This window comes from Protomyctophum parallelum (assembly GCF_964188405.1).
Source record: "Protomyctophum parallelum genome assembly, chromosome: 1".
Classification (NCBI taxonomy): domain Eukaryota; kingdom Metazoa; phylum Chordata; class Actinopteri; order Myctophiformes; family Myctophidae; genus Protomyctophum; species Protomyctophum parallelum.
This window is the reverse complement of record NC_139697.1, coordinates 83,298,163-83,325,786: the sequence shown is the minus strand read 5'-3', so window position 1 is coordinate 83,325,786 and position 27,624 is coordinate 83,298,163. Positions and strand designations below refer to the sequence as shown.

General features: G+C 39.7%; 1 protein-coding gene across 1 annotated transcript; it reads right to left on the bottom strand.

Annotated features, from left to right (window-relative positions):
• Positions 1 to 209: 209 nt before the first annotated feature.
• On the bottom strand, positions 210 to 27,536 carry mlxipl (MLX interacting protein like; the record flags this gene model as incomplete). Its single annotated transcript, XM_083760185.1, has 17 exons — positions 210 to 456; positions 998 to 1,127; positions 1,696 to 1,819; positions 2,055 to 2,182; positions 2,853 to 2,975; positions 3,867 to 3,988; positions 4,585 to 4,819; positions 5,814 to 5,887; positions 6,119 to 6,740; positions 7,219 to 7,370; positions 9,605 to 9,685; positions 15,438 to 15,603; positions 23,015 to 23,056; positions 23,747 to 23,836; positions 24,074 to 24,156; positions 25,608 to 25,714; positions 27,172 to 27,536. The coding sequence occupies 17 exons, from the start codon at positions 27,534 to 27,536 to the stop codon at positions 287 to 289; spliced, it is 2,814 nt and encodes a 937-aa protein (XP_083616311.1). The 3' UTR covers positions 210 to 286.
• Between the last annotated feature and the right edge of the window lie 88 nt (positions 27,537 to 27,624).

The window sequence follows — 27,624 nt, the reverse complement described above, 5'->3', positions numbered from 1 at the left end:
TTTTCGGAAACAAAGTTAAAATATAAGATTGATTATTAAGCGCTTAAACATAATTATAAAAAAGATGAGCTTGATTACATAACGGAGTAGGCTACATATGTATAGCTTTAGGTGATGAAAGGTAAGGTACAAGATATAACTTGGGGGGGGGCAATAGGTTGTGCAGCATTAGAAATTGCAAAAGGGGTTATCCATTATTAAGTGAACAGGTCTTCTCTGCAGGTGAGCATCAGTTTCTGAGGTGAGGTGGCGTTATAAGTGTTCCATAAAAGTGTGTCCTTCACGGTTACATGGGCTGTGTGCTGTCCCGAGACGTGAGCTGCAGGGAGTGTTCCAAGACAGCAGCAGCAGCAGGGTTGCCCTGAGTGACAGCCAAGGTGGCCTGCTCTGGCAGGAGGTTGGGGTCTGTCAGAATGGCGGTGGATGTGCTCAGGAGACGGAGTGAACTCAGAACCACTGAGGGGGCACGCACAAACAGAGACAGTGCACAGGTGTTAGCGATTATGTGCAAAGGCAGTGGTGGGAAAAAGTACTCACATTTTGTACTTCAAGTAAACGTACCAATACTGCAATGTAGAAATACTACAATACAAGTGAAAGTCCAGAATTCAAAATGTACTTGAGCAAAAGTACAAAAGTATTGGTACACAAGTAAAAGCTGATCTGCGACGCATTTTGAGCTTGTAGATCGGCTATTTTCAAATGGTCAAATGTACATAGGGCTGAACTTACAGTAAGTATGTTTTGTAATAATAATCTAAATCTACAAAGTAACTAGTAGGCCTAACTAAAGTTTTCAAATAAAAGTACGATATTTTCCTCTGAAATGTGGTGGAGTAGTAAAAGTAAAAGTGCTCTAAATTGAAAATATTCAAGTAAAGTAAAAAAAATACCTCAAACGTGTATATAGTAAATGTATGTTACTTTCCACCACTGTGTAAAGGCAGATAAAATGCATTACAACAATGTGTAGTTTCTAAAACACAAGCAGACTTACTGGGTCTAAGAGAAGGCAGGGAACAATGTTGTTCTAGCCATGATAGTGTGGATCGACACAGGTCTTCCACACTCGCCGTAGACACCATCCCATTATAGGACTCGAACAAGGGCTCAATGATTATACTGAACTGACAATGGTTGAGGAAAGCAACTTGAATCATAGAATATTTGCGACCGCAGGTCGCAGTTAACTATGGAATGAATCTATCATTTCCCGTCAGTGGGTGTGTTGGTTGGTTGGTTGGTCACCCCAGGCAAGCCCCAGGCAACCCCAGGCAAGCCCCAATAGGCCTATATGGTTCACAGGCTAGGCTACTAAGGCTAGGTCATAAATGCATACAGTCATACTGTGAAACAATTTAGTAGTATTTTTGGCAACACTTATGATGGGGGTCCTGGCACCCGAGGATATTTTGTATACGTTATCAGAAATGGTAAAATACATAATTTATTTTTATATATATATATATATATATATATATATATATATATACATTTCCGATCACTACATCCTTTTGCTGCGAGTGTCAGGGGCAGACACACAGATAAAAAAAATTGTGCTGAATAGTGTTTAGAGAAGTTCTATAAACTATTGAAAACGTTACACATGAACGTTACACATGAATTTACAGGTTTTAAATATGTTTGGATCCTTGGCTGAATGCATGTGTCCTAGGCTATAACAGATGAGGATACAATCCAGAACTTCCAGTTTTGCAGGGTTTGTGCCCGAACATACACTCGAAACTTCTCCCTCATACTGTCAAAGCGCTGGCGTGTGATTGGCACACCGGTGGCAGGCAGCTGCTGCTGGCACACACTGTATACACAAGATTTGATATTGGATGAATAACCTACTCCTAATTCAACTAAATACAATTACATATAAATGAGGTCATGGCTACGTTACTACTCATTTTCCCCCTCAGATTCCTACCCCACCTTAACAATTTACAATGCAGACATTTATCTCTTAGGAACATATGAGTGCAGAATTAGAGTAAATGGCATGAACCCTAGACTAGTCAACAAATGGCAGTACTTGTCTCACTCACTTGATGGCAGAGTTGAGAAGCTGTATTTCCTCTCTGAGTCTCTGAGTCTCCTCGTGAAGCTGGGCCCTCTCCTGCTGCATCTTACTGATGTACTCAGCTGTCTTGTGCAACGTGGTGGCCTTGCTGATCTGTGCCAGTAAACAGAGCGATTAGCACAGTGGTTCTGCATTAGTTAAGCTTCACTATCAATCAATTTAGATGGGGACCCCCTAGAACCCTCTCAAGGACCCCTGGCAGTCCCTGACTACACTTTGAAAACCACTGGATTGGCCTATGTCAAGCCCTATACAAAAGCTGTTGCATAATTCAGGATTCTTCTTTTGTTTTTCACCTCTGTTATTATGAGTGTACAATAAGGTCAGACTGAAGAAGTATTTTGTCCATCAGTCGACTTTGAGGCTTAATCAGGTTTTTGGCCACTGTTTTTGTGTTATGTCAATACAAGGCCATACTTGCATACAAGGCCGCAAGACAAATTTCAGTGCGAACTGACAATAAAGTACTATATCATATCATATCATAACTGTTGGCATCCATATTGTTTAGACTATTATTTATTGTGCCCATTCACTACAATATACAGCACCTGATATGTTCCTTGTTACTGAGGCCAAGTTAAGAATTGAATACATACTTTAAATATCAATACAAGGTAACTAAAAAGAAACATGTTTCAATGGCAGTGGATGGAGAGAGAGGATTTTCATCCAACCAAGCATCAGCAACCACAAAGAGGGGCGGGACCGCAGGCGGGACTTGACATTGACATTGACATGTCACATTCCCTAAAAGTAATACCTTTATGCTTGGCTGAGAGCTAAGGGTTGTCACCAAGTTGTGTAGCGTATCAAAACCCAGTTTGATGTTGAACCGCCTCTTCTGCTCAGCTGAGATGTGAGTTATCCGCCTGGTCTCTACCTGCTACAGAAAGCACAGTTTTTAGACATCACAGTGAGATCTGTTTCTTATGTCGCATTCACACCAGAATGCTTTACTGCGATTAAAACGAATCCTGCTGCGTATTGTCGGAAAGTGCGCTTCGTTTGGCAGGTGTGAAGGCTCAATTGAAATCTGATGCGGATCAAAGAACCACATTCTACTTCGCCAAAAACAAGGGTTTCACTTCGCTTCCACGTGCACCTGACTTCGATTCACTGCAGGTGTAAATGCAACCCGCATCAAATAAAGGAAATTAAGCAAACAATGTTGCGGATGAATGATGAGGAAATACATTTGGAGACGGAGAAGGCATATTTTAGGCAGTGCAAAGATGTCCTGTTACCGTGGATAGACGTGGTCGAATGAGGAGACTGAATCCCTCATCGAAATATAGGGCTTCAGTATATATATATACATATAATTTGAACACCATAGATTTCACTGTGTAGTTTATGAATTGAACACATTGATAAAGGTCCCTGCTGCGTTTCCAATTGCTGCGGATGACAGCGCAGTGTGAAATAAAATATGCAAAACTTGATGCAACTTCTACGCCCATTCTCATCGAGTCTACCGAATTAGAGGTGTGAATGCGACTTTACTCACAGGGTATATACGCTAATAACTATTTAATTTGGTCATATCTGTGGGAACCATAAAGTATTGAATACACTTTTTGCGACCGCAGGTCGCATTTACTATGACATTGTATGTTTTTTTTGTATGTCAGTCAGTCAGTCAGTCAGTGTATCACTCAAAATCCCCATACATGGGGAAAGCCCCCATATATGGTGCCCACGTCTCATGACATCATCAGTGATGATGTCACGTTATTTTTATTTTTTTATTGGAATTTTGTAACATATATTTTACCTTGTTGGACTCTATTCTACCATGCCCAGAGAATAAAGACAGCGGGGACTCCGGGTTGGATGCTTTGTCTATAGGATTTGTTGGTTGGTCTGGATGTTGGTCTGGATTCCCTGAAAAACTAGCTATAAAAAAAGGACACAGCATTTCTAGGGGAAAACATGATATTCATTATTAGATCTATGTAAGGGACAATACTCAAAACCTCACTTAACCACATTAATCCTGGATTCCTTACATTGGGCAACTAGATGAACATATTCAAAAATAGCGGGAAAAACGCCGATCAATAAGGTCACATTGCGGCGCGATATGACACATTGCGAACTGAAAGATCGGCCATTTTCAACACGCGGCATCACCATATGATTACAAATATATAGGGCTTAAATATGGGACTACTTTTATTTGTATATTAAAGGATGGTTGCATTAACAATTTGTAATTGGTAATACATTACAGATGATAGAATCACTATTGTCAACAACAGAATGTGTTGGGTGTGTCCATTGGGGTTATGCTAGTTGTGTTTTGTTTTGTTTGTTTTTTCTTGTGTAAGTCATGTGTATTTTGTATGCTTTATTGTAAAATTAACATTATAAAACTTTGATGACAAAAACAAAGTTGGTAACTACAAAATAACACGACAGTGGCGGCTTTTAGGTTCATCCATTTAAAGGAGGGTTCATCCCCCTGTGCCGGTAGAAAAATGAAATCTTACCTGAGAAGCTGATCTTCCTATCAGTGCCGTAGATTTGTACCGGGGATAATTTCTCACTCTTGGGAATTAAGAGGGCAGACACTGCTGAGACTCTTGAGGTGCTGGTGCTGGGAGTATTGCGGCTGAGGACTGAGGTCTGGCTCTGTAGTGGTGTCAACAGTGAGATCCCTGACGGCCACTCCATTCCATGTTGCAGCTGAGATGTAGTTGCTTGGACGTGCATGCTGCTACCCGACTATTGAACAACAGAAATCCTTTAGTCTCTCATCTCATCTAATCATGAGTGTTACAATGTATTTGGATCTTGTTGGAAACCTCTATCTATGTCTTGTCTTTAGTGCCGTGATTTTTTTCTACCCTAAAACATGATCATCAGGTCTTATTGTTATATAAGAAGGTATAATTTTTTAAAAAAAGTGTACAGTATTTGTTAAAATGTTGTTTTTATGTGGGCACGCCCACCAGTTCATTAAGTATGCCTGGTTGCCTGGTGGGTGGTGATCCACCTGAACTGAAGCCGCACCCACAGCTGTAGTTATATGATAAAGGGGGAGGGGTTAGGCAAGGGGCTGATAATGTGATATTACTGTTTATTTCATTGGTACGTTTGACTGTCAAGAGTTCAGCCTCCAGGAAGAAACCCTAAATACAAAGTTAATACACCATTGCACATAAAAACGACTACAGGGTGTTTAATGACCTGTGTCTATGAGTCACCTCATAGACGCATGAAAAACTGGAAAAATACAAAAAAATTATCTTTACTTTGAACTGTCTTGCATTTATGCCAGAGGAACAGCAGAGGTCATAACAGCTCTAGTAACTGGCCTGCACTTACTTACTTCCTACATGCTGTAGTGTGTATACACACATGCATAATAAGTAGATACACACATGAACGTCCTGCGCACATCAGCACATTCTGAATTGCACATGCATGCATCTAACAACATAATCAAAGTTGGCCCACTGTGATTCATTGTACAGGCGAAGAAAATGCGAAGGAAAATACGCAGGAAAAATGCGAAGACAAAATGCAAAGAAAAATACGAAAGAAAAACGCGAAGACAAAATCGAATTATAGAAAAAATGCGAAGAAAACATGCAAAGAAATAAGTTAAGTAAGTAAGTAATAAATACGTGCAGACAAATTGAAGGACATATTAACTTAAGGACATTTGATTTCTGGGATATTTCCCCAGTAATTTTAGTGATGAGTTGGGACTTACTGGGGAGCTTGGAGATGATGATCTCTGTCCATTGGTTGTTCCTAAAGGTGGTTCAAATCCCAGCATGGGTTTCCCTGCAAACAACCCATTCAGTTGTTATAATATTTGTGATGTAACAAACAGGCATATTGTCTCTGTCGGAGCAGAAACCTTATATGTACAGAACCACAGGCAGACTTAACCTGGCATCCGTATTTTGGGCATATCATTATAGGCTATATAGGTTTGTAAAAACATCTTCTCCAAATAACAAATATAGCCGTTATGACGGAGACAATTAAAGAAGAGGGAAAAACTTTACTGACTTTCTTGAGCAGCGGAGGACAGCAGTTTGGCGAGGCAGCTGGTCTGCGGAGGTGTGGTGGGGGGAGGCCGAGGCAAAGCCACGGTGGGTCGTACTATCTTCATCCCTGCCATATTTTGCTTGTGCTTCGGCCTCGCTCCAGCAACGGTGACCTGCTGGGGGACTGAGAAGCACTCGGCCATGCTGACAGATGGCGAGGTCCCACGTGCTGGGTCGGAGACCGCAGACGGGTAACTCTGAGAGAGGCAGGGTGTCTGTGGATGTGGGTATATGTCCTCTTTGGTAGGGTAGCCATGGGCCTGGGCCACAGGCCCCAGGCTGCCCATGCTGGAGGCTGTGTGGGTGATGACGGTGGAGGGCACAGTGCTGGCTGTCGTCACATAATAGCCATACTTATGACACGGCGGTGGATACATGAACGAACTACTTTCAGAGGCAACAGGCTGTTGCACGCTGGTAATTGCCATAGAAACAGGTGGTTCGTGGTAAGATTGATGGCCATAGGACATGACCCCCGATATTATGCTGGCTGTGCCGTACTCGCTGCAGTCTTGGGTTGGCCTGGACTGGACTGGCTGGACATCAGATGAGGAGGGATGAGTTAAAGTGCCAGATAAGTTAGGCTGGAAAAGAGAGATGCGTCTTCTTATTGTTTGTTTTTTATTTGTAATTGAAAAGAAGCTTGTTTTCTTATGGTTTAACTAACCACTTTCAACCTAGACTGAATTTCATTATAGGCGAAAATAAAAACTAATTTCTAAATTCTAAAAACAACTAATATACGGTAGTAGCTTGCAGTATAGCTTCTACAAACTTGTTTACTTTCATAATTTTTTTCGTACGCCAAACTATATAGAGCTTGGGGCAGCTGTAGTCACCATTTCGCCCCCCAGTATGTACGCATGTCGAAGACACTTAACCCCCAACAGCTCCCCCAAGCACTCATCATGACAATTCAGCTGATTTTTTCCCATAAATGAATGTTACTTACGTGGTTAAACAGGATTAGTTGCTTTAGAAAAGTGTAGGCTATTATCTGAGCTAAAGTACTATATATTTGTACAGGATCAAATGAAAGGCAGCTGTCAATAGTATGCCTACCTGAGCTAATTGGGTGTCAATGAGAACCTCTGGAGTGTTTACCACATGGGACAAATCTGGTGCAAATGCTTCACTGGATGAGCTTGCAAAGTAACAGTCTGAAAGAAAAGCCTGCTCCAATGGCTGGCTTCGTGAATAGTTCATGAATATATCTGAAACAGACAGATTAACAGTTATTTACAGACCCCCAAGTATTTATATATATATATATATATATATATATATATATATATATATATATATCTCTCTCTCTGAATTCCAATAGAAATTCTGGGGAAGAGAACTTGAGCATGAGATATCCAGTGTTAGATGCATGATCAGTTGCATATGTGACTTGAAGATTTGTTCATTATTAACACATTCCCTCACATTACCAATAGGCGGTAACGTGAGGCCAGTGCCAGTGAAATGCGTGGCATAAACAGAGAAGAAGCAGCATTGTCCTCCATTGCCGCGCCACTCTCGCTCGCGGCTGTGAACTGCCGATTGGACTATTATTATGCATAGCGTTACCTTGAATTAATGTTTTATTACGCTCCCAACATCTTACTTTATCCCATTCTGAGCACTAAAAAACACTAATGACTGTGCGCGTGTCATAGTATGTTAGACAATGTGTGTGCTACTCCCAGTTTAGCTGCAGCTGCAGTAGCAGGCATACAGTATATTCAATATGATAATGCCCAAAACATCTTTGTTATATTTGTTATTGGTTCTATTAATTAGCTTACTAGCTAACCGTAGAACAGGTCAGTTCTCCTCTCATCTAAAAGAAGTTAGCCACAACATCTGTGGTACGTGGTACCCAGTTTCAGGCTCATGGTGAACCACATCCTCTTTCATTTCCGCATTCTACTGACACAGCTCAGCCTTTGACCCCCCCACTGACTCCTGGGGAGCCCATTGGGTTACTGCAGACACAACAACAACACAAAGGACTGTCACCCACCCAGAAACCATCAGCTACACCATTAAAGTGACATTTCACCACTGGAAGGAACTGCAGTCACTCAATGTTAATATTATTTGTAGTAAATAACAGCACAATTTGAAATTTGCACCCTATGGCCAGAAATAGTTTGACTGGATTGCTGAATTCCTACAATGTCCATAATGCTTTAGTGCACTGCCCCTCCTTGTGGAGAGAGGGGAGGCTGCATGGAGGTGTGACTTTTTAGTCCAGAAAGGATTTTGGTCATGAACATGGTGTTCATGACTAAAATATATAAAAAACATATTACACACATAAAAACCCCAGGAAAGTGTTTCTTGTGTCCTAAACATCATTAAAATAAGCTCTGGTTGCAAAATGGGTGAAGTGGCCCTTTAAGTTCCCCCAAAAGGTTTCACACGTGAACAATGAAAAAGAGTTAAGAGAATAAGTATGTTAAGTAACATACCATGCCCACACCATAGGAATAAAATGGAGAACCAAAGGTTACCGGGGACTCTCTATACAATACTGATAAGGCAGCTGCACGTATCACAAGCTCTTATCAGGAGTCTATCATCTCCAGTGGGTCAAAAGACTTTCTGTCATTTACCAGATTAGGTCTCGCTATCTGATCAGCCCACTTGGATCACAGAACAAAACGGTGTCATAAATAGAGATGGAGCGTGTTCATTTTTATTGATAACGACCACCTTATCGATCAAGCCTATTGAGCCGGAGTCTTATTGAGCCCACTATAGAGCATTTTCTATTATTTTGTGGCAAGGCGGGAGACGACAATAAATTCGGAACAGAACCAGTATCCTTTTTATTGGCCAGTTGTAGGTGATTGAGTTCGTAGCTAACCACCATCTAAAATTAAATGCAGATGACAAAAGTTAAAATATTTTTTCCTAACATTAAAACAACCATTCATTCGTGCAATAAGTGTTAAATGGCTTGATTTTATGAATAGTACTGTAATAATTACGATTAAAATCTCCATGTATCTTCAGCTCTTTATAAACAGAGGGGCCTTTAAATACAGACGGAAGGCAATTGACCTTTTAACTTTTGGAAAATAATATTGAAGCAACAGTTAACTGGTTAATGTGTGTGCCGTCACTTTAAGCCCAAACTACACCAGTTGTTGGTGTGTTTTGGGCTTAAAAAGAGTAATTTTGTTTGCCCGGGCAGCACTGGTTGGCAGGTATCAATACACTTTTAGACCAACATGTTAGACCGACATGTTTGTGCCAGCGTGGGTGATTCGATTCGATTCTTGATCGCCTCTTCTTCTGATTTAAGCTTATTGATACCGGGTACTAAATAAGCGTGTTATCAGGATTTTTCAGGTATCGGGTTTCGAGCTCCATCCGTCATTCTGTAGCAGTAGGAGAAAGATCCACTATGAGACTCAACGGTAAACAGACAGACAGACAAAGGGTGAGGTACCTGGTATATCCATAAAATCATCCAGGTTAGGCTGTAGAGGTGTCAGGCCTGGCTGGATCATATCAGCATTGCTCATGTAGGCTGGGGAGGGAAAAGACACAACATAAGACATGAGCACATCAACGTGAATGTTTTGGTGTGTGTTTCACAAAAAGCTCAGCTTTCATCATGTGAATTTCCTTATTTTGGTGGGATGGGTTCTTATAGACTCACATGACCATTTAAGTACTGATTTATAGTACTTGCATATCATGTCTCACGCATAACATACTGTAACAGATGTTCAAGCTTACAATGCGTCGTAGACACCAGCAGTCATTTGGATAACAGCAGGAGATAAGTCATAAGGAATAAACACAATTCTAAATGTGACAATTGCAAAGCATTAATGCAAACAACAGTGCAAAGTAAAGTAAACATAAAGTAAACTAGAACTGCACTCTGTCGAGTGCATACTTGCTTGTTGCACACTAGTAGGCCATAAATGGCCAACTAGTGCGCAAGCAGAGCGCGCATGTAATCTTTTCGCCCGCTTTAAACTGCCAAATTTCAGTATCTCTGTGAAGGAACGTTTGAAATGATTAATGTTTAGATGTAATTATTTGCTACCTACTATACATGTAATCATTTAGTATTAAGTATGATTCTAGTTTCTATCTATATAAGAAATACTGTTTTATTGTTGTAGATATATTCTGGATCCATTTTTTGTTTTTCAGAGACAAATAAATCATTTATATGTGTTGAAAAAAAAGGTATATAAACTGAATTAAAATATGTTATACAGTATACTTTTTCTGTAAACGGTGGAATCTCAATATCTCTGTGAAGGAACATTTGAAATGTGTAATTATTAGGTGTAACTATTTACTACCTATCTAATTTATGTATGTAAACGCCTATAAAAAAAAGTATATAAACTGAATTAAAAATGTAATTTTAATTTTAAATCTATTTCATGTTAGACTATAGTGATATTAATACTAAATCATGGTCAGAGTAATATGTGTCTCTAACTTCAATTTCTATAATAATACTTTCACATTTGTTAAAATATACATGATCTAAAATATTTCCGTAATCTGTAGTTGGATTTGTATTTAATTGTTTAAAGCCTAATTTTGACATGTAGGTCTTTATACTTCTTTCTATCTCAGTATTATGGTCTTCATTGAAATCTCCTATTATCAAAATTGCAGAAGTCGGAGATGATATGTACTGTATCATGTATTCGAGAAATGTGTTTAATTTTGAAAGGTCTGTTTTAGGTGATCTGTACATAAGAATGATATATAGATTTTTATCTTTTACATGTATACATATATGTTCTACTTTCTCTAATATCCTGCTTTCAGTTGGAATTCTTTCAATGGAAATATCTTCTTTTATAGCAAACATAACTCCCCCACCTATATCTTTTTCTCTGTCATTCCTCATTGTATTGTAATTCGTGTTCGTTGTTTTTAATGGATTATCGTCTCCCTCCGCCCTGCTGCAACGATGCCAGGTCCCCAGCGTGACCTGCCTCGCTCCTGTTGCTAGCCTGGATGTGCTATTCCAGCCCTGCCGTTCCTGCGCTCCTCAGCTCTGGAGACGCGGGGTGAATCTCTGCAATCAGCGGTCGCTGCGCCGCGATCCTAACTCCTCCGGATCAAAGGCTCCAGCCCCTGTCAGGATTGGCCTGGTGAATGCCAGATCGCTGACAAATACAACATTTATCCTGAGGGATTTCTTCAGCTCCCGCGCCCTGGATCTCCTCTGTCTGACAGAGACGTGGATGGTGGCGGGTGAGTGCAGCGCCCTCGTTGAACTGTTGCCGGCCGGCTGTTCCTATTTCAACTCCCCGCGGCCCTTGAGCAGGCAGGGTGCGGGAACATGGAGCAAACACCATAGGACCTAAAGGATGAAGCGTTTGAATGTCGTGTGGGTGTCCAGCTAGCCAACAGTCCAACAGTGTGAACAGCTGCGGTTGTCAGTAAGATTACCAGAATGGCTAAACCTAACCGGCCTAGCCTAGTCGGCCTGGCTTTGTTCGGTTTCGTCTCATTGATCTGCAGCGGCTCTCCATCAAGCAGGGCGTTATCGCTTCTCCTGGGCGTCGTGTGGGATGTCTTCCCGGCGATGGTCTACTGGTAGTTGCCGTCTCGGCCCTTGTCACTGCGGCAGCTGGCGATTTGAGGCCGTTTGCGTCGTGAAGCTGAACCTCCTCAGTGGTCGCATGGTCGACCACTGCCTCAGCATTCCTGGCCACTCCGTCACTGAAGAGAGAAACCTGGCAGCGAACCTCCACTCAGGATTGTTTATTTTAAGGACCTTTTTCTTCATAGAGTTTAGGTTTCCAAAAATATCATGTATTTCAGTTGAAAAAAAAACATTTAAAAAATAGGTTGTTCCAAAAATATCATGGATTCAAGTTGAAAAAAAAAATATTAAAAAAATATATATTATACTCGTATTTATTTACATAAAGAATCAATAAATTTGCATTGTTTTTTATCAATTTTCTTTACATTTGTCGCTGTGATAGTTACATTCTTTTTTATGTTATTTGTTACTATTTTCAGGCAGATTTTAAACATAACGATTTCTGATTTTAATGCATCTAAATGTTCATTAAACTTATTTTTATTACTACCATTTAATTCAATCAAATAATCTTCTGACTCACCCAACATTTCAGAAATAATATCATGTTGACAACTTATCAAAAGGTATTGATCACACACTGCTATATCTTGCGTTTTAAATATGATCTTTAATCCTGATTTACAATTGTCAGATGTTGTATTACACGAATTACAAAAGTAACCTTCATCCACGAGTCGAATGACCGATTCATCACAAGTTCGACATAAAATCGTTGGCGAATCTTCCAATTTAAACTCAATAATCCTCCCCAAATAACTATATAATATTTCCGTCTCTAAGTCATTTACGTTGTTCATATTAAAAGAAAACTTTTCTGTTGGTTCCTCATTTAATATTACTTTTTTTCCTTCTTTTTCAAACCATAATCTTAATTCTTGAACTTCTGGTATATCAAGCTCCCTATATAATATAGTACCTGTATTACTAGTCAGATTCTTTTTGTCATTATAGCTAGTTATGATGGTTCCCTGTAAAATTAAAATAGGGTAAAGAGAACCGGTATCCATGGTTGTGTCTTCTTCCCAAGCTGTATATATAATTTTTGTATTTGATGAATCCAGTAACTGTAATTCCCTTTTTCTACGTGGTCCATTATTTGTAGAAATAGTCTTTACTTCTGAGAAATTAATGCAAATCCCCAATACGTCTATGACACATTTGTCTTCTAACAACTGTATGTCAGGTATCCTGGTGAAATTAAACTTAGGTTTCAAAATTTCCACATCTCTATCAAATACAATAATTTCTGTCCTTGATTTCAGTATAATTTCAAATTTTTCGCGGTCCGTAGAATATTTTGCATTTATTTCTTTAAATTGTCCGTCAGTGATGAAATAACATTGGTTTACTTCAATCAAATTAAAATATTTGTCACATTCTTGAGTAAATCCTGTTACCTTAATTGTTGCTGTACTGTCTGTAATCCGAAAGAAGAAATATATTCCGTTAGTAAATTTACGTTGTTCACTTTTAGTAACTACCTTTCCACAGATTTTCCATCTTTCACGACTTCCAAATGATAATGAACTTAATGCTGAGATTTTAATTACGGGGTCCTTCTTCATCCTTTTATTTGAAGGTATATCTGTAGATAGTTCCATTGTTTTTCTGTATGTTTCGGTGTGGAGGTGTCCTATTGATCTAGATCTGTGTTTACAACAGGCTTCCGTGTGAAATTGTCAAATGATCTGGAGTGTTGATATGCCCGAGTCTGTCTGCGTCTTCCTCGGAGAGTCCTGGTTTCAATATCTTCCTTCTTTCACTGTGCATAGGATAGCTGAGAGTCTTTGGCTGAGAGTCACCCCAGCTAACTGGTACACCTGAGAGTCTTTCACCCTTTCTAGCCTTCCCCCGTGGACGTGTCAAATGATCTGGATTGTTGATATGTCAGTTTCGGTGTGGAGGTGTCCTTTTGATCTAGATCTGTGTTTACAACAGGCTTCCGTGTGAAATTGTCAAATGATCTGGAGTGTTGATATGCCCGAGTCTGTCTGCGTCTTCCTCGGAGAGTCCTGGTTTCAATATCTTCCTTCTTTCACTGTGCATAGGATAGCTGAGAGTCTTTGGCTGAGAGTCACCCCAGCTAACTGGTACACCTGAGAGTCTTTCACCCTTTCTAGCCTTCCCCCGTGGACGTGTCAAATGATCTGGATTGTTGATATGGCCAAGTCTGTCTGCGTCTTTCTCGGAGAGTGTTAAATGACTGAGCTTCTTGCGATATTATAACTTAGTTTTTGCATATATAATTATATACTTAGATATATATTTAATTTTGCAAACCACACTAATATTAATAATTATGGTAACATTTTTGACACGTTGTGACTTTTATACATTCCAGAATCATAATGTTGTATTACATACGTCATTACTGAGAGCAGTTATACAATATCTATATACGTATATAGGCATATACTATATACGTATATCTATATACTCTATACTCTATACTGTATAAAGTGTGTAGTTGTAAGTTGATTAGCGTTATTCTGTGATCGGCCTGGTCCAAAAACCGTGACAGCAAAAAAAACGTTCCGCCATTTCAGGACCCCCCCAGAAAAACATCAAATCTGTGCCCGTATTGCTGGACCAATGATGACGAAATGACCATATTTCTTACGTCATCATTTAGAGCTAGTCATACACATACGTGTGGTCATTTCGGCATCATTGGTCCAGCAATACGGGCACAGATTTGATGTTTTTCTGGGGGGGTCCTGAAATGGCGGAACGGCTGTCACGACAAATGGACCAGGCCGATCACATTACTTGCGCGCTCTGCTTGCGCAAGTAATTAAATAGCACCAAATTACAGTACAGTGCTGAGTACAGTAGTGCGTCCATGGGACTCCCAGAAAGGTCCACGGATGGGTCCATTAACAATAATCTGCGTTTTGGGATGCAAAATGCACCCTATTAGCATCACTGATAATGTATCCTTTGCATTTTGTTGAACAGCATCTTTAGATAAATAGATCCATCAAATGTTGTATTCAACATTTATTTATTTCGAAAATTGAGACCTTTTCCTGAAAAGGTCTCATTTTCACACCATATATTGAGCGTGTCTTGAGTGTACTGGGTTGTGTGAGGTCAGATTAACATATGGAATGTCAGAACAGGTCAGCTAAACAGGTCTCCATATATGGACTATATTGACTTTTTTCAGACTTTTCAAAAAGTATTTATTTAAAGACGATTACGCCATGGACAAAGCCAACTCAAGTTGTGACACATCATGACAATAAACACAATGTTTTTCGCTGATCAAATAATTTGTAAGAAGAAAAACGAAACAAAAAGTGTTGTATCCTGCCATGTTTTTCTTCTTCCAAAACATTGTGTTTACTGTCATTTGTCATCACAACTCCAGTTGGCTTTATATAAATACTTTTTGAAAAGTCTATGAGGAAAACGAACGGGGAATTGATTTCTGGTCCTCGGGAGGGACCAGAAGTGAAGCTCTATAGCATAAATGTCTGCATGTGTGTCAGACGCTTGCACACCTGGAGAACTGTCCGACCGATCAACTTCAAACTTGCCATTTGTATCGTGGAGGACATGGTATGTCATGTGCGGAATATGGGAATATACTGATGACAACAGGCATCTCCATAAAATGCAGACAGCAGATACAGAGAGGTTGATCGATAGATATGCCACATATGCTCTTATATACACTCACTGTTGTGGCGGTCACTGTTCCAGGGGCATGGCTTCTGGGTCATGGTGAACAGGGTATCAGAGATGTCAGACAGGAAGCAGTCCAGGTCAAACATGTGAGCTTCTGCTGGCACAGCTTCAGGATCATTGTACATCTGATTAGACCATTTCTCCAGCTCAGCCCAACCCTACAATACACAAGAAAGGGGATTTTTCAAACATTGACTGGACCAATTTATTTGACACACCAAATGAATCGCTGATCCATACAATTAGAAATTGCTGCAGTGGATAGCAATGGATGAAAAGTCCCAAGTGCCAACTACAGTATGAATCAATTTAAGTTGGGATTGATGCCCAAATAGTGCCATGTAATTTGAACATTTGCTGACGTTTGGAACCTTTTTAATAAGATTTTAACAACTCTTCTTCTTTCAGCTAATTCCCCTCAGGGGTCGCCACAGCTGATCATCTGGTTCTGTCTGGTTCTGTTTTCGACATCTTCATCTGTGACTCCTGTCACCTGCATGTCCTCTCTCGCCGCATCCATAAACCTCCTCTTTGGCCTTCTTCTTCTCCTCTTGCCTCGCAGTTCCATCTTAAGCATCCTTCTCCCAATATACAACTCATCCCTTCTCTGAACATGTCCAGAACATCAGTGTGACCAGTGCCAGCAGAATATGCCTCATGTCGCCAGAATGAACATGCCTTAAATCAATAAATAAACTCGTTTTTTTTTTAAATGTGATTTTCTTTTTTTTTCATATTAATACAGTTTGAATGTTGAAGAAGGTTTTCATTCAAACAGATTGTTCATTTGGGCAAATGAAATGTATACATTTATACGTCAAAGTGGGCTTGTTTTTTAACAAGTTTCTGGAGGCAGAAGAGCGCAGTTCCGAGATTTGCATGTTGGTTACGATTGGTCTGGAATCTCTTTGTCCTCAGGTTTCACGCTCTGATCACCGCCCATTAGCGTGCTTGTGTTTGTAAACACAGAAGTATTCTGGGCATTTGGGTTAGACTTTACAGAAAATAAACAAAACCACGTATAGCTACTCGCTGAAATACACTTCCCAGCTTGGAGTCTTTCACCAACAAACAACAGGCTAGAAGCTAGCTAGCTAGCTAGAGCAAAGAGATCACACGTCTTTTCTTTTAATCACAACTCGCTCATTTCTTGCTCATTTAAAAAAAGGTTATATAATATGTAAACTATGAAATGCAGGCTTTCATTTGGTATATAGAACGTTTGTGTAGGCCGTCTCTAAGAAACGGTATCAATTGAAAAGTAAATGTCGGAAAATCGCTAAAAAAAATTCCTCGCGCACCCAGCAAAGAGCTACGTCTTTTCAAATACGGCCGTTAGTACTGTTAATTCAACATCCGGTGAGGGGAGGATACGGATCGTGTATGTATTGTGTATATAAATCAGGGCATACAGTGGGTGGGCTTTAGACCGGATGTAAGCCTTGCACACTAAATAGACACCCGATGTAGTATGAATCCACCCATCGAATGCACAGGAATTACTATAAATGAAACCAGGCATTGTGACTGCATGTGGACAGATCTGTTTATTAAAATAGCAAATCTACAAGCGCACAACATCATAGCCTGATGCGTCGATTTTATTTATTTAAAATACTGGGTCAATTGTCTGACTTTGATTGCTTAAAGTAGACCTGCATAAAATGGTGTACTGCAGCTATTTACAACCAGGTAGTGTATAAGTTAAATTGAACACTTAACTTAATATTTAATACTTGAATACTTATACTTAGTATTTAATACTTAGTACTTTCAAAAGGGTTTATTGGGGCACCTTACAAATTGCATTGTTTGTTCTACTGGCTTAAACATGTCAGTGTTTCTAGTGTTGCACTGTTGACAGCTAAAACGTCCTATTGTCTCTTGTCCCTCCCATTGTCACACCCACTTCTGTCCAGCTCTAAGGTGATAAAATGTTGTGAATATTGAAAAGGGCTTTTCTCAGCTTTGGGTGAAAGGCCCCAGTCATTTTAAAATGGTTATATCTCCTTCAATTATTGTCCAATTTCATTGAATGATACATCATATGAAAGCTTACATTCTGTACTTTAATAATCTGTAAAAATCTGAAAAATGGAAAAGGCGACATGAGGCATGTTTTGTTGGCACTGGTCACAGTATTATTCTCAACCTTGCCTCTCGCGTATCCCTTCTAACCCTAGCCATTGTCTTCCAAAACCTTTATGTCAGGGGCACACCCTTAGCCTTTGTCTTCCCGGACTTACCCACAAGGCAGTGGGGCAGCGAGAGCAATCATAGCGAGAGTAAAGTCGTTAGCTTAGACTAGTGCATGGTAGAGAATAAGAAAAACGGGTATACCTCGCTGGGCCCCAGCTTGAACACAGCAGATACAGCACAACCGTGGTTTTGCCAGTCAGCTAAATGTCTGTAGCCCAACAGCTGAGAGGTGCGAGGAGGAGGAGAAAAAGTTTAGCCCTTCCCAGTTATCACCTCTAAATCAGGACAAGTAGTGTCATTTTAACAACTCTATCCTGAAAAACTAAAGTAATACGTAATACAATGTACACAACGTACACCGTAAAATAAGAATGTCAGGAAGTATATAAGATAAGATAAACCTGTATAAATCCTCAGTAGCAACATCAGTGAGAATGAAAAATGGGAGAGGTACAGGTAAGAGTGAGAGTCAGAAACCAATCCAAGATGAAATATGCTGCAAGGCAACAATAAAGTACGTCACATTTTTTTGTTGATTACGCTGATTGGCTGAAGGGATTGTCTGTACTCCCGCAGCCAACCATGCAGCAGGGTCCAGATTCTTCCGCACAAATGAATGGACATACAATGGAGTGGCTAGAGTGGATCATATAATTCATACAATCATGTAATTGGTAGATCTAAAGGTCAGAGGTCCTTTGACGATTGACTGTGAGCTTCAGTTCTTGACTTGACTGTGTCCCATGACCCTCTACATAGTCTACCATATTGCTGAATTTCGTGGAAAGCGACAGCACAGAACTGCAAAACGTTGTGAAAGAAGAAAAGACGGTATAAAAACAATAGGGCCTTCGCCCCTTCGGCTTGGCCCCTAATAAGAATACAAATACAAATAAAGATCAAATAAAACACTGAGCTGCTGTGGATGAGTACACAGATGGATATACTGTATATGTAGGCCTACAGTCTATCAACACTGAGTATATTAATTAATAATTATGTATAGTCTATCAACAATATACAAATGGATATTTGTGTTTATGGTTTGTCAACATATCTCCAATATTGAGTATCTGGATAAATATAGGCTATGTGTACAATCTACAGTCTAAATACAATATTTGATACATGCTAAAATATTTTATCCACTTACCAATGACATAATCAATATCAATATAAGGACAACATAAATTCTTTAAAAACAAAAACAAAAAAACAACAACACTTGCAGTGTCGGAGTAGCTTCAAAATGACAAAAAGGTCTCTCTCTTCCCAAATCCTGTGATATTAAAAGCATGTTGTAGCCAGTGCATGGCATCCAAGGTTTTCCAAAGAAAATCTAATAAAAACACTCACAAAAAATGTGGATCCAGGCCCAGCTGTTCCCATGTGCCTGGGGTGCTTTACTTCACCTCATCTTGTCTTTAAGATATGAGATGAGAGATGAGTCACAAGCTACATTTATAGGGAAGCCCAAACTGAGCCGGAAACCGTTTTCATTTTATCTACGCTCTCTCTTAGGGAAAAGGGTGTGGAGTAGTAATGAATTGAAAATGTGTGTCTGTGTGTGTGTGTGTGTGTGTGTGTGTGTGTGTGTGTGTGCGTGTGCGTGTGTGTGTGTGTGTGTGTGTGTGTGTGTGTGTGTGTGCGTGTGCGTGTGCATGTGCGTGTGTGTGTGTGTGTGTGTGCGTGTGTGTGCGCACGCGTGCGTGCGGTTGTTACATATTGAAAAAGCAGTTTACCATATTGTTCAAAAAACACTAGTCACCTACCAGGCATCATTATGTTGGCTTTGTTCATTTCTTTATTTTCATGTCTCACCATTTCAAAAAGAGCAGCAGACCTTTGTCCTCGACCTAATTCTGGCAATCACACTCACGTGTGGACCAGCAGAAAACCCTCACATTACAGCCTTCACACGACACATGTAGACTAGAGACGGAGACACATGTTGTGAAAAGAATAATCATAAAAATACTACTCCCATGTGGTCACTTCCGATGTACTAGCCTGTACATTACATTTACACACGGCAAATGTTTCAGCTGAAAACATTTTTATTTATTTTTGTCATAAGCTTCAGTTTTCAATCAAAGATCCCATCATGTTTAGTCCCATTGTTTATGCTCCTGCACTGCTTCTGCTATGTTCAATTAACCTGGTTTGTGGTTAGATACTGATTAACATTATTGCAGCTGATAGCAATCCCTCGGCGACCTTTAGTGCCAAATCCATATGGCCACCATTGACAACCTACTGTATATATAGATTTCATTTATATATGCTTAAAGTAGCATGTGACGTGTCAAACTAGGGGGGTTTCATGATTCTGAATCCATTCCAAGCATTAGTTTGCATGAAAAACACTATTCGGGCTAAATTCGGCCATAGCCACTTGCCCAAATATTCTGACCTCACCTCATCACATTTGTGATGACGAGGCCGTTTTTTCATGCAAAACTAATGCTTGGAATGGATTCAGAATCATGAAACCCCTTGTTTGACACGTCACATGCTACTTAAAGCATAATGAAATTTAGAAACTATTGCCTTATATATGATCAATGGTTCATATGGATTTGCGACCCCGAAGGTCCTTGACTCCGGGCGCCCTACCTAAATCATTAGAGCATGTCCTGGGCTACATCTGTGCAAAATTTGTCGCTTTTAGATAAATTAGTGCAAAAGAACCATTCTCTCTCCCTATGCTCCTCTACTACAAGGCAACTTCCACCAATTGAGTGGCAATGCGGTGCCTTCACCCATCACATATTAATAATCCAAATCTAGTGCACAAATACAAATATAAACCCTGCACATGAGTTCTTTAAAAGTTCTATACCTTTGGCTTTGAGTAAAGATCAATGTAGAAGCAGGTTAGAAGGTGACGAGCTTTAAAGAGGATCCAAGGCAGCTCTGTGCAGTTGAGGTAGAAAAATCCTTTATTTCATTAGATTTTAAAAACAAGGGTTAAAAAAACGACCAACGCGTTCGGCCTGCATGGGCCTTCATCAGGGTCAATGTAAAGTTCGCCACCTTCTTACCTCCTTCCACATTGATCTTTACTCAAAGGTATCAACTTTTAAATAATTCCTGTGCTGTATTATTGAAACCCTCTCCAAAGAGCACCTTTCTGCAGTTTTCTACAGAAAAGGACGTACAAAGCGCTTCTTCTTTTCTTTTTTTCTGATAAATATAAACCCTGTTTGGCTCCTACAAACATCTTGATGTACAAGGAGATAGAGACCTCTTTTCATTGTGTCTAGTAGCTCCATTTGACAGGGTCAGGAATCAGGATGTTGCAATAGAAAAACACAATACATGCCAGACAGGTACCAAGTTAATGGAAAAGAAACTGAATAACTGAGTGGAGAAACAACCAATACATCTGCTTCCATACAGGTGTATTGCATGATACACAGATACACAGTGATGAATTAAACAATTAAGATCTTATCACATGGTAAGATCCTCTGTGGTATATGTACAAAAATGGCAAATAGTGTTTAAATAACAACTAGATAAAGTGCCCCACTTTGACTACGCCAAAACCTTGGCGTAGTCTTTGACAGCTCATTTAAAATAGACAAACATATCAGTTCCGTCATTAAAGCTAGCTACTTTCAACTCGGATTACTCACCAAAGTCAAGTCCTATCTCCCCCGCCAATAATTAGAAATAGCCATTCATGCCTTCCTTTCCTCAAGATTAGACTACTGCAATTCCCTGTACATCGGCCTAGACCAGTCATCCCTCAGGCGCCTGCAGCTGGTCCAGAACTCAGCAGCGAGCCTTCTTACTGGCACAAGGAGACACGAACATATCAGTCCTGTTTTGGCCTAACTTCATTGGCTCCCTGTCAAGTTCAGAGTTATTCTTAAGGTCCTTTTATTTGCCTATAAATCCCTAAACGGGCTAGCCCGATATACCTCACCGAGTTTCTGCAGCCTTACATTCCAGCCAGGGCTCTGAGGTCCGCTGAGCAGTCACTACTAACTATACTCGAAACAACCCAAAAGGACCAGGGGCGATCGTGCCTTTGCCTCAGCCGCCCCCCCCCCCCCCCGCTCTGGAACAACCTACCTTTCCCTATCCGATCTGTCCAGTCCATTGAGGAGTTCAGATCCTTATTGAAAACCCACCTTTTTTCCTTGGCTTTTAATTGCACTTTTAATTGCAATCTGAGTTTTATGATTATTTGTCTGTGCGCTGATGGGCGCTGTTCTGTTTGTTTTTAACCTGTACAGCACTTTGGTCAGCTTTTGTTGTTTTGTCTATATAAATAAAGTTTGATTGATTGATTGATTGATTGAACAGACACACACAAGGACGGAGTGCAAAACATACTCTCTCCCCATGCCTTCGGCCTGGTGGAGACAATAACGGTTTTAGGTCAATGCTGAGGGCTACTGTACATCATAGCATTGTACTGCAAGTCTCAATAGCTTAGTGATCTTTAACCTGTTACTATCTGCTGGCTTGTGTTCCTTTGAACCCCGCTCAGGTAGCAGACTATATAAATGCACAATCAGTCTGGACTCCAGCCAGACAGTCAAATATTATCGTCTCAATTTTGACCTCATGACAACTCGGGACCTCCAAGGCGAACACAATTAAACTACGGGAAGATTTAGACTGTAACATGATGTGCCATTAAAGACTCAGACAAGGAATTGTGATTGTATAGAAGTATAAATCACCCATAAGGAGTCATGTGAGCACTGTCGTCAGTGAGGTGTTTCCATCTGTTTTCCTCTCTCCCATTTCTCTAAACCTCTCTTTTAATTTGTGATGATTCGTTTGTTTTTGCCCATGTGTGATGTCAGGGTTAAATTGTCCACATCAAAACCTTGTTCTCAAAAGCATCCTGAGAAGTAGGTCGGATTTGATTAAATGATTAAATTTGGAAGCCATTTGAATTCAACAAAGCTAAAGCCTGAGTAGAGGTTAGAGGTATTGTGGAGAATAGCAATCATCAATGTGAGCCTACAAATGTCAGTCAATGACGCAAGTTGTTTAGCACGTTTCTTCTAAACACTACTGGGTCAATCTCTCAGTCTCATTTAGTACAAAGATGCATGCACGCACGCACGCACGCCATGCCCATGCCCATGCCCATGCCCATGCCCATGCCCATGCCCATGCCCACACACACACACACACACACACACACACACACACACACACACACACACACACACACACACACACACACACACACACACACACACACACACACACACACACACACACACACACACACACACACACACACACACACACGATGCAGAGCTTAGGGTAAACAGCAAGATCTTTTCAACATAAAATGGGCAAAGCATTAAACATAAATTGGTTTAATGTTTCCATTACCTGATGTAGTATGGAAAAGAGGTCATCCTTATTTTTCTGGAGCTACAAAGAAACAATGAATATATATTATTCATCATAGCCTAAGCATATACATAAAATAAATAAAATACACAGGAGATAGATGAATAGCGATCACTATACTCATGGATTGCCAAAATGGTAACACTTTTACAAACTGGATCCTCTTTACCAAAAAATTAAATTAAAGGTAGGGTAAGTGATTTTCTTTGGTTAAAATAAGTGTTAAAAAGCTCTATATTGTGATAGTACTCATTGCTATAGAGTGTTTGTTCAATAACAGCATAGACTGAAAAACAGGAGTCTCCACATCTCTCCAGCTTTTTATTAAACAGAAAATGCATTTTCAGGTTGGGATACCAATTTTAGTCAATCAGAATAGAGAACTCAGTCAGGTTACAGATAAAACAAGTGGAATCGTTAGTGATGACGCAAATAAATGAGAAATGGCTACTTTCTCCTGATTGGCTGAAATGTTGCCACCGACATGAACATTTATTTTCTGTTTAATATTAAAGAGCTGGAGAGACAGGGAGACCTCTCTGTTACTGAACAAACATAGCTATGATTACTATCACAATATAGTGATGTAACCTTTTAACAAAAAACAATATCACTTACCCTACCTTTAAATGGTTCAGCACTGATGTATGGGTGTTGGAAAATAACTATTTTATATTCATTATGTATCAGGAAACTCAAACATGCACTCACCCTTTTCTTGTAGTAAATCCTCCACTTGTGATATTCCTTGATTACCACTTCAATCCTGCGCTTCCAGTAGCTGCCCTCTAACACAATTGCCTTTTAACAGGAAACAGAAATACAAAAGGCATGACTGACTTCAGTTAAAAACCATATAGTAATTAATAATGGACAACTTGCAAACTTACATTTGCTTATAGTGTAAAAGCAAAAATACAATACTTTGCAGGTAAGCTTTACCCTCAATGGTTTTCGTTTTACTTTGGGGAAGTTCAGCTGTATTGTTCACATTCAATTAAAATACACTTTCCTTAGATCAAAGGAGAGGAGACTCACTTCAGGTTTGCGATGTGCATCAGACTCCGAGCCATACAGTGGGGTGACAAAACCACATGTTGCGTTCTTTCTCTTCTCCACATCTGAAGCACATATAGTATAACACTCAATTGATCATCTTCATGTTCTGAATGTAGAAATTATCTGTTTATTTCTTTAGTTATTCTAATCAGCTATTTGCTCAGAATACGCATTTGGAGAGCATCTCTGATGCCAATTGCAAATCCAATCAGTCAATCTCCAAATGCATATTCATCGCAAATGCTGCTTAAATAACCACGGTTATTACATAACCTTCAGTTTCCTAACTTTTTCAGCTGAAACACAGAAGATACATTTGGTGTCTCCCCAGGACCAAAACTTACAAAAAAGAGATTATGAATTAACCACTCAAGCACTATTTAATAGCGAAAATAGACTTTAGCAGCGGTTGGTTCTCGAGTGCTCAGTGAGCAGTTAGGGGTTAAGTGTCGTGCTCAGGGACACTTCGAGATATGCTGAGTCCTGAATCGAACCTAGGACCTTTGGCTTCCCAGATGGACTCTCTAACCATTCAGCAATGGCATATATGACAATTATAATTATTTTGAAGAGGGTGATAATTGGCGTGGTGATAAAAAGACTAATACAGAAATAAATAGTAGTAGCGTTGATGAGTTTATTGAGTTGTCATCGGAGAAGGAGGAAGAGGACAACAAAAACAACTCGCAGGTATTTAGCATTGCGTACTGTTCTGATGATGGGCCACCATAACTTGTTATACTGTATTTTATACAGTATCTAATGTTATACTGTAGTGTTCTCAGTTGAGCCGCTGTGCCAACTGAACTGCAAATGCCTATGTGTTCTTACAGCCAGCGTGTCCCTGTGGAAACTGCTGCTGCAAATGTTTTTTGAATGAAATTGATTGATTGGAAATTGTATTCACAGTTTGTAGAATGGGTACAGTTCAAACGAAAGTAGCCTACACAGGTCAATACAAAATCTGACTGCTACGAGTATAAAACCAGAAAAAGCACTAAGACTTGTTTACATCAGGATCCTCCATTTTCAATTCATCAGAACATTTAAAGACGTACAAAAACTACTCTATTGTGTTCTGACGGGCGGGCTGGTTACTGGCCGTTGGTTGTGTTAAAAAAAAAAGGTAAAAAAAGATAATACAAACAAATTAAGCACTGGGGTCCTGTACTCAATTCATCGAAACAATTGATGACAAAACATCATATAAACGGGTAGGTGAGTCAGTAGGATACAATACAATAGCATAGTGACAACACAGAAATGTGTGGGGAGGAATGAATTGGCCTAAAGACGCAATTGCGCAGAAAAATGGGCAAAAGGCAGATTATTTTTTACATTTTTTTAAGGATTTTTACTCGTGAGTCTCGCAACCCATAAGAATGGGACTGGGATATAAATTGTTTTGGAAACACTGGTTTGTTTGTTTGAAATTGTGATCCTTGTGTGTAATCAGTCTCGAGCTTTCTGAGGACATGTAGTGTGTATCAGTGAGGAGGGGTGATGGACTCACACTGAATGAACCAAGCTCTCCAGATTGCATTGTTAAGACGGATCTTATCTCTCCACAGCAACCGCAGGCCTTTGAAAGACTTCCACTTTGGGGAGGCAATCTTACCACTGAAAGCAAGTTAACAGAGGAATTAGAGACTGATCAATTGATATTTAAAAACATCTGATGACAGTACTGGAAGGGTGTTTGCATTACCTATGCTGAAAACCTGTAGGCCTACTGATTTTGACAAATTGTGTCCAGTCACCTTGTTCAACATTACACTGCCAAGCTGTTTTGGCTACTTTGCCCCTTCATGGTCTCTGCACACATAATGTGAGAAAAGCTCTCCTTTTGCTAGGTACTCATTGAGTTGCTAGGAAGCCAGGTGAAACATTTTAAAGATGCTTTTAATGGAGTGAGTTTAATGCATTTTCTAGACTCCTACACATTGTGCAACACAGAAGGGCCACTACATGAACATGTGACTGATTGATTGAAGTGGGGAAAAACGAATAAACACCCGACTGGTTAATGAAAAACAATGTTGTGCAAAAATACTGTTTGACAGGCTCATCTGCTCAACTGATCAAAACAGGCCTACTGTTAATGTAATTTAATGGTTTAGAGAAGAGGTGCAATAGCCTATGTTGCCACTGATTATGCAACTGTCAGTAAACTACAAAAGACAAGAAGGTAATCTGGCAGAAGTAGCATTAATTTCATAGTAGCCCATGCAACATTCCAAAGCTACTGTGTTTTCTCAAGGATGTTTATCTTAAGAGATTTACCAGTAAAATACTGCCATAATAATAATATCAGTGGTGGAAAGTAACTAAGTAGGTCTACATTTACTTAAGTACTGTATGTAGTTAAGTACAATTTTGAGGTATTTGTACTTGAGTAATTCCAATTTCCAATATTTTACTTAGTAAGGTTAATGGTAATCATTTTGTGGGTGGTCATTAGCAGTGGTGTAAAAGTAACCACATACATGTACTCAAGTAGTTTACAAGTACAATTTTGAGGTACTATTACTTTACTGGAGTATTTCCAATTTTCTATACTTTATACTTCTAAGTTCTACTCCGCTACATATAATTATTATATTATTATTATTAGTAGTAGCAGCAGTAGTAATAGACTATATCAGATGAGGAGGATACAGGCTTGAAAATACAAACAGGTGTTTTGGGCAGCAATTCAGTTTAGAAATAGAAAATATTAAACTACTTTGAACATATCGACATGTTAAGATTCAGGCAGTTGAAACAGAGTTGTGTAGGCTACCATCTGGTTTGGTGGCCTTTAATGTCAAAACTGTTTTCTGCAACTGCAAGTCAGGCTAATCATCATGCCAACTGGAGGCAAAGTCCATCTTTCTGTCAGTTTTCAGAGATGTTGCACAAGCAGACACAAAAACAAGTAAACCTATTTGCTTTAATAATAAATAAAAATAGGCTAATAAAAATAATAATCGGCGATTATTATTATTATGACGATTATTATTATGAATGGCCATTTTATAGGGAAGTACATCATAAAGTTTTGATTTGACAAATCGTTGCAACATACATATACGTACCTGTAGGCCAGTGACATACACTCAAATAACCGCGTAAGTGTAGGATCAATGCTCAAACTTCCAGAACTATACGGACCAAACGTGTATGTTTGGCACCAAGTCCTGTTCACTGTATCAAAATCATATCCCACTCTTTTTCTTCGGCGCGGTGTGGAATCGCTGTGGGGAGAGGACACCATAAAGTGGCCGCTGTGAATGATCTGGCAGCGCCGCAAGGAGCCCAAGGGTGGCCCGGTACCGACTGTCGGTGCGTGTTCTTCCTCTGGTTCCGTGTCCGACTCTGAATAGGGGACTTGGTTCTGTATATTTGCTTGTCCAGACAACCCTGATGCTGTAGACGTACTTGCCGCTGCGATCATTGCCATTTCAGTAGGCTATTGGTCGGTGAACTTTCTCCCAGTTTAAAAATCCCAGGGTGGAATTTAATTTCGTATCAAATGTCACGATTATCCA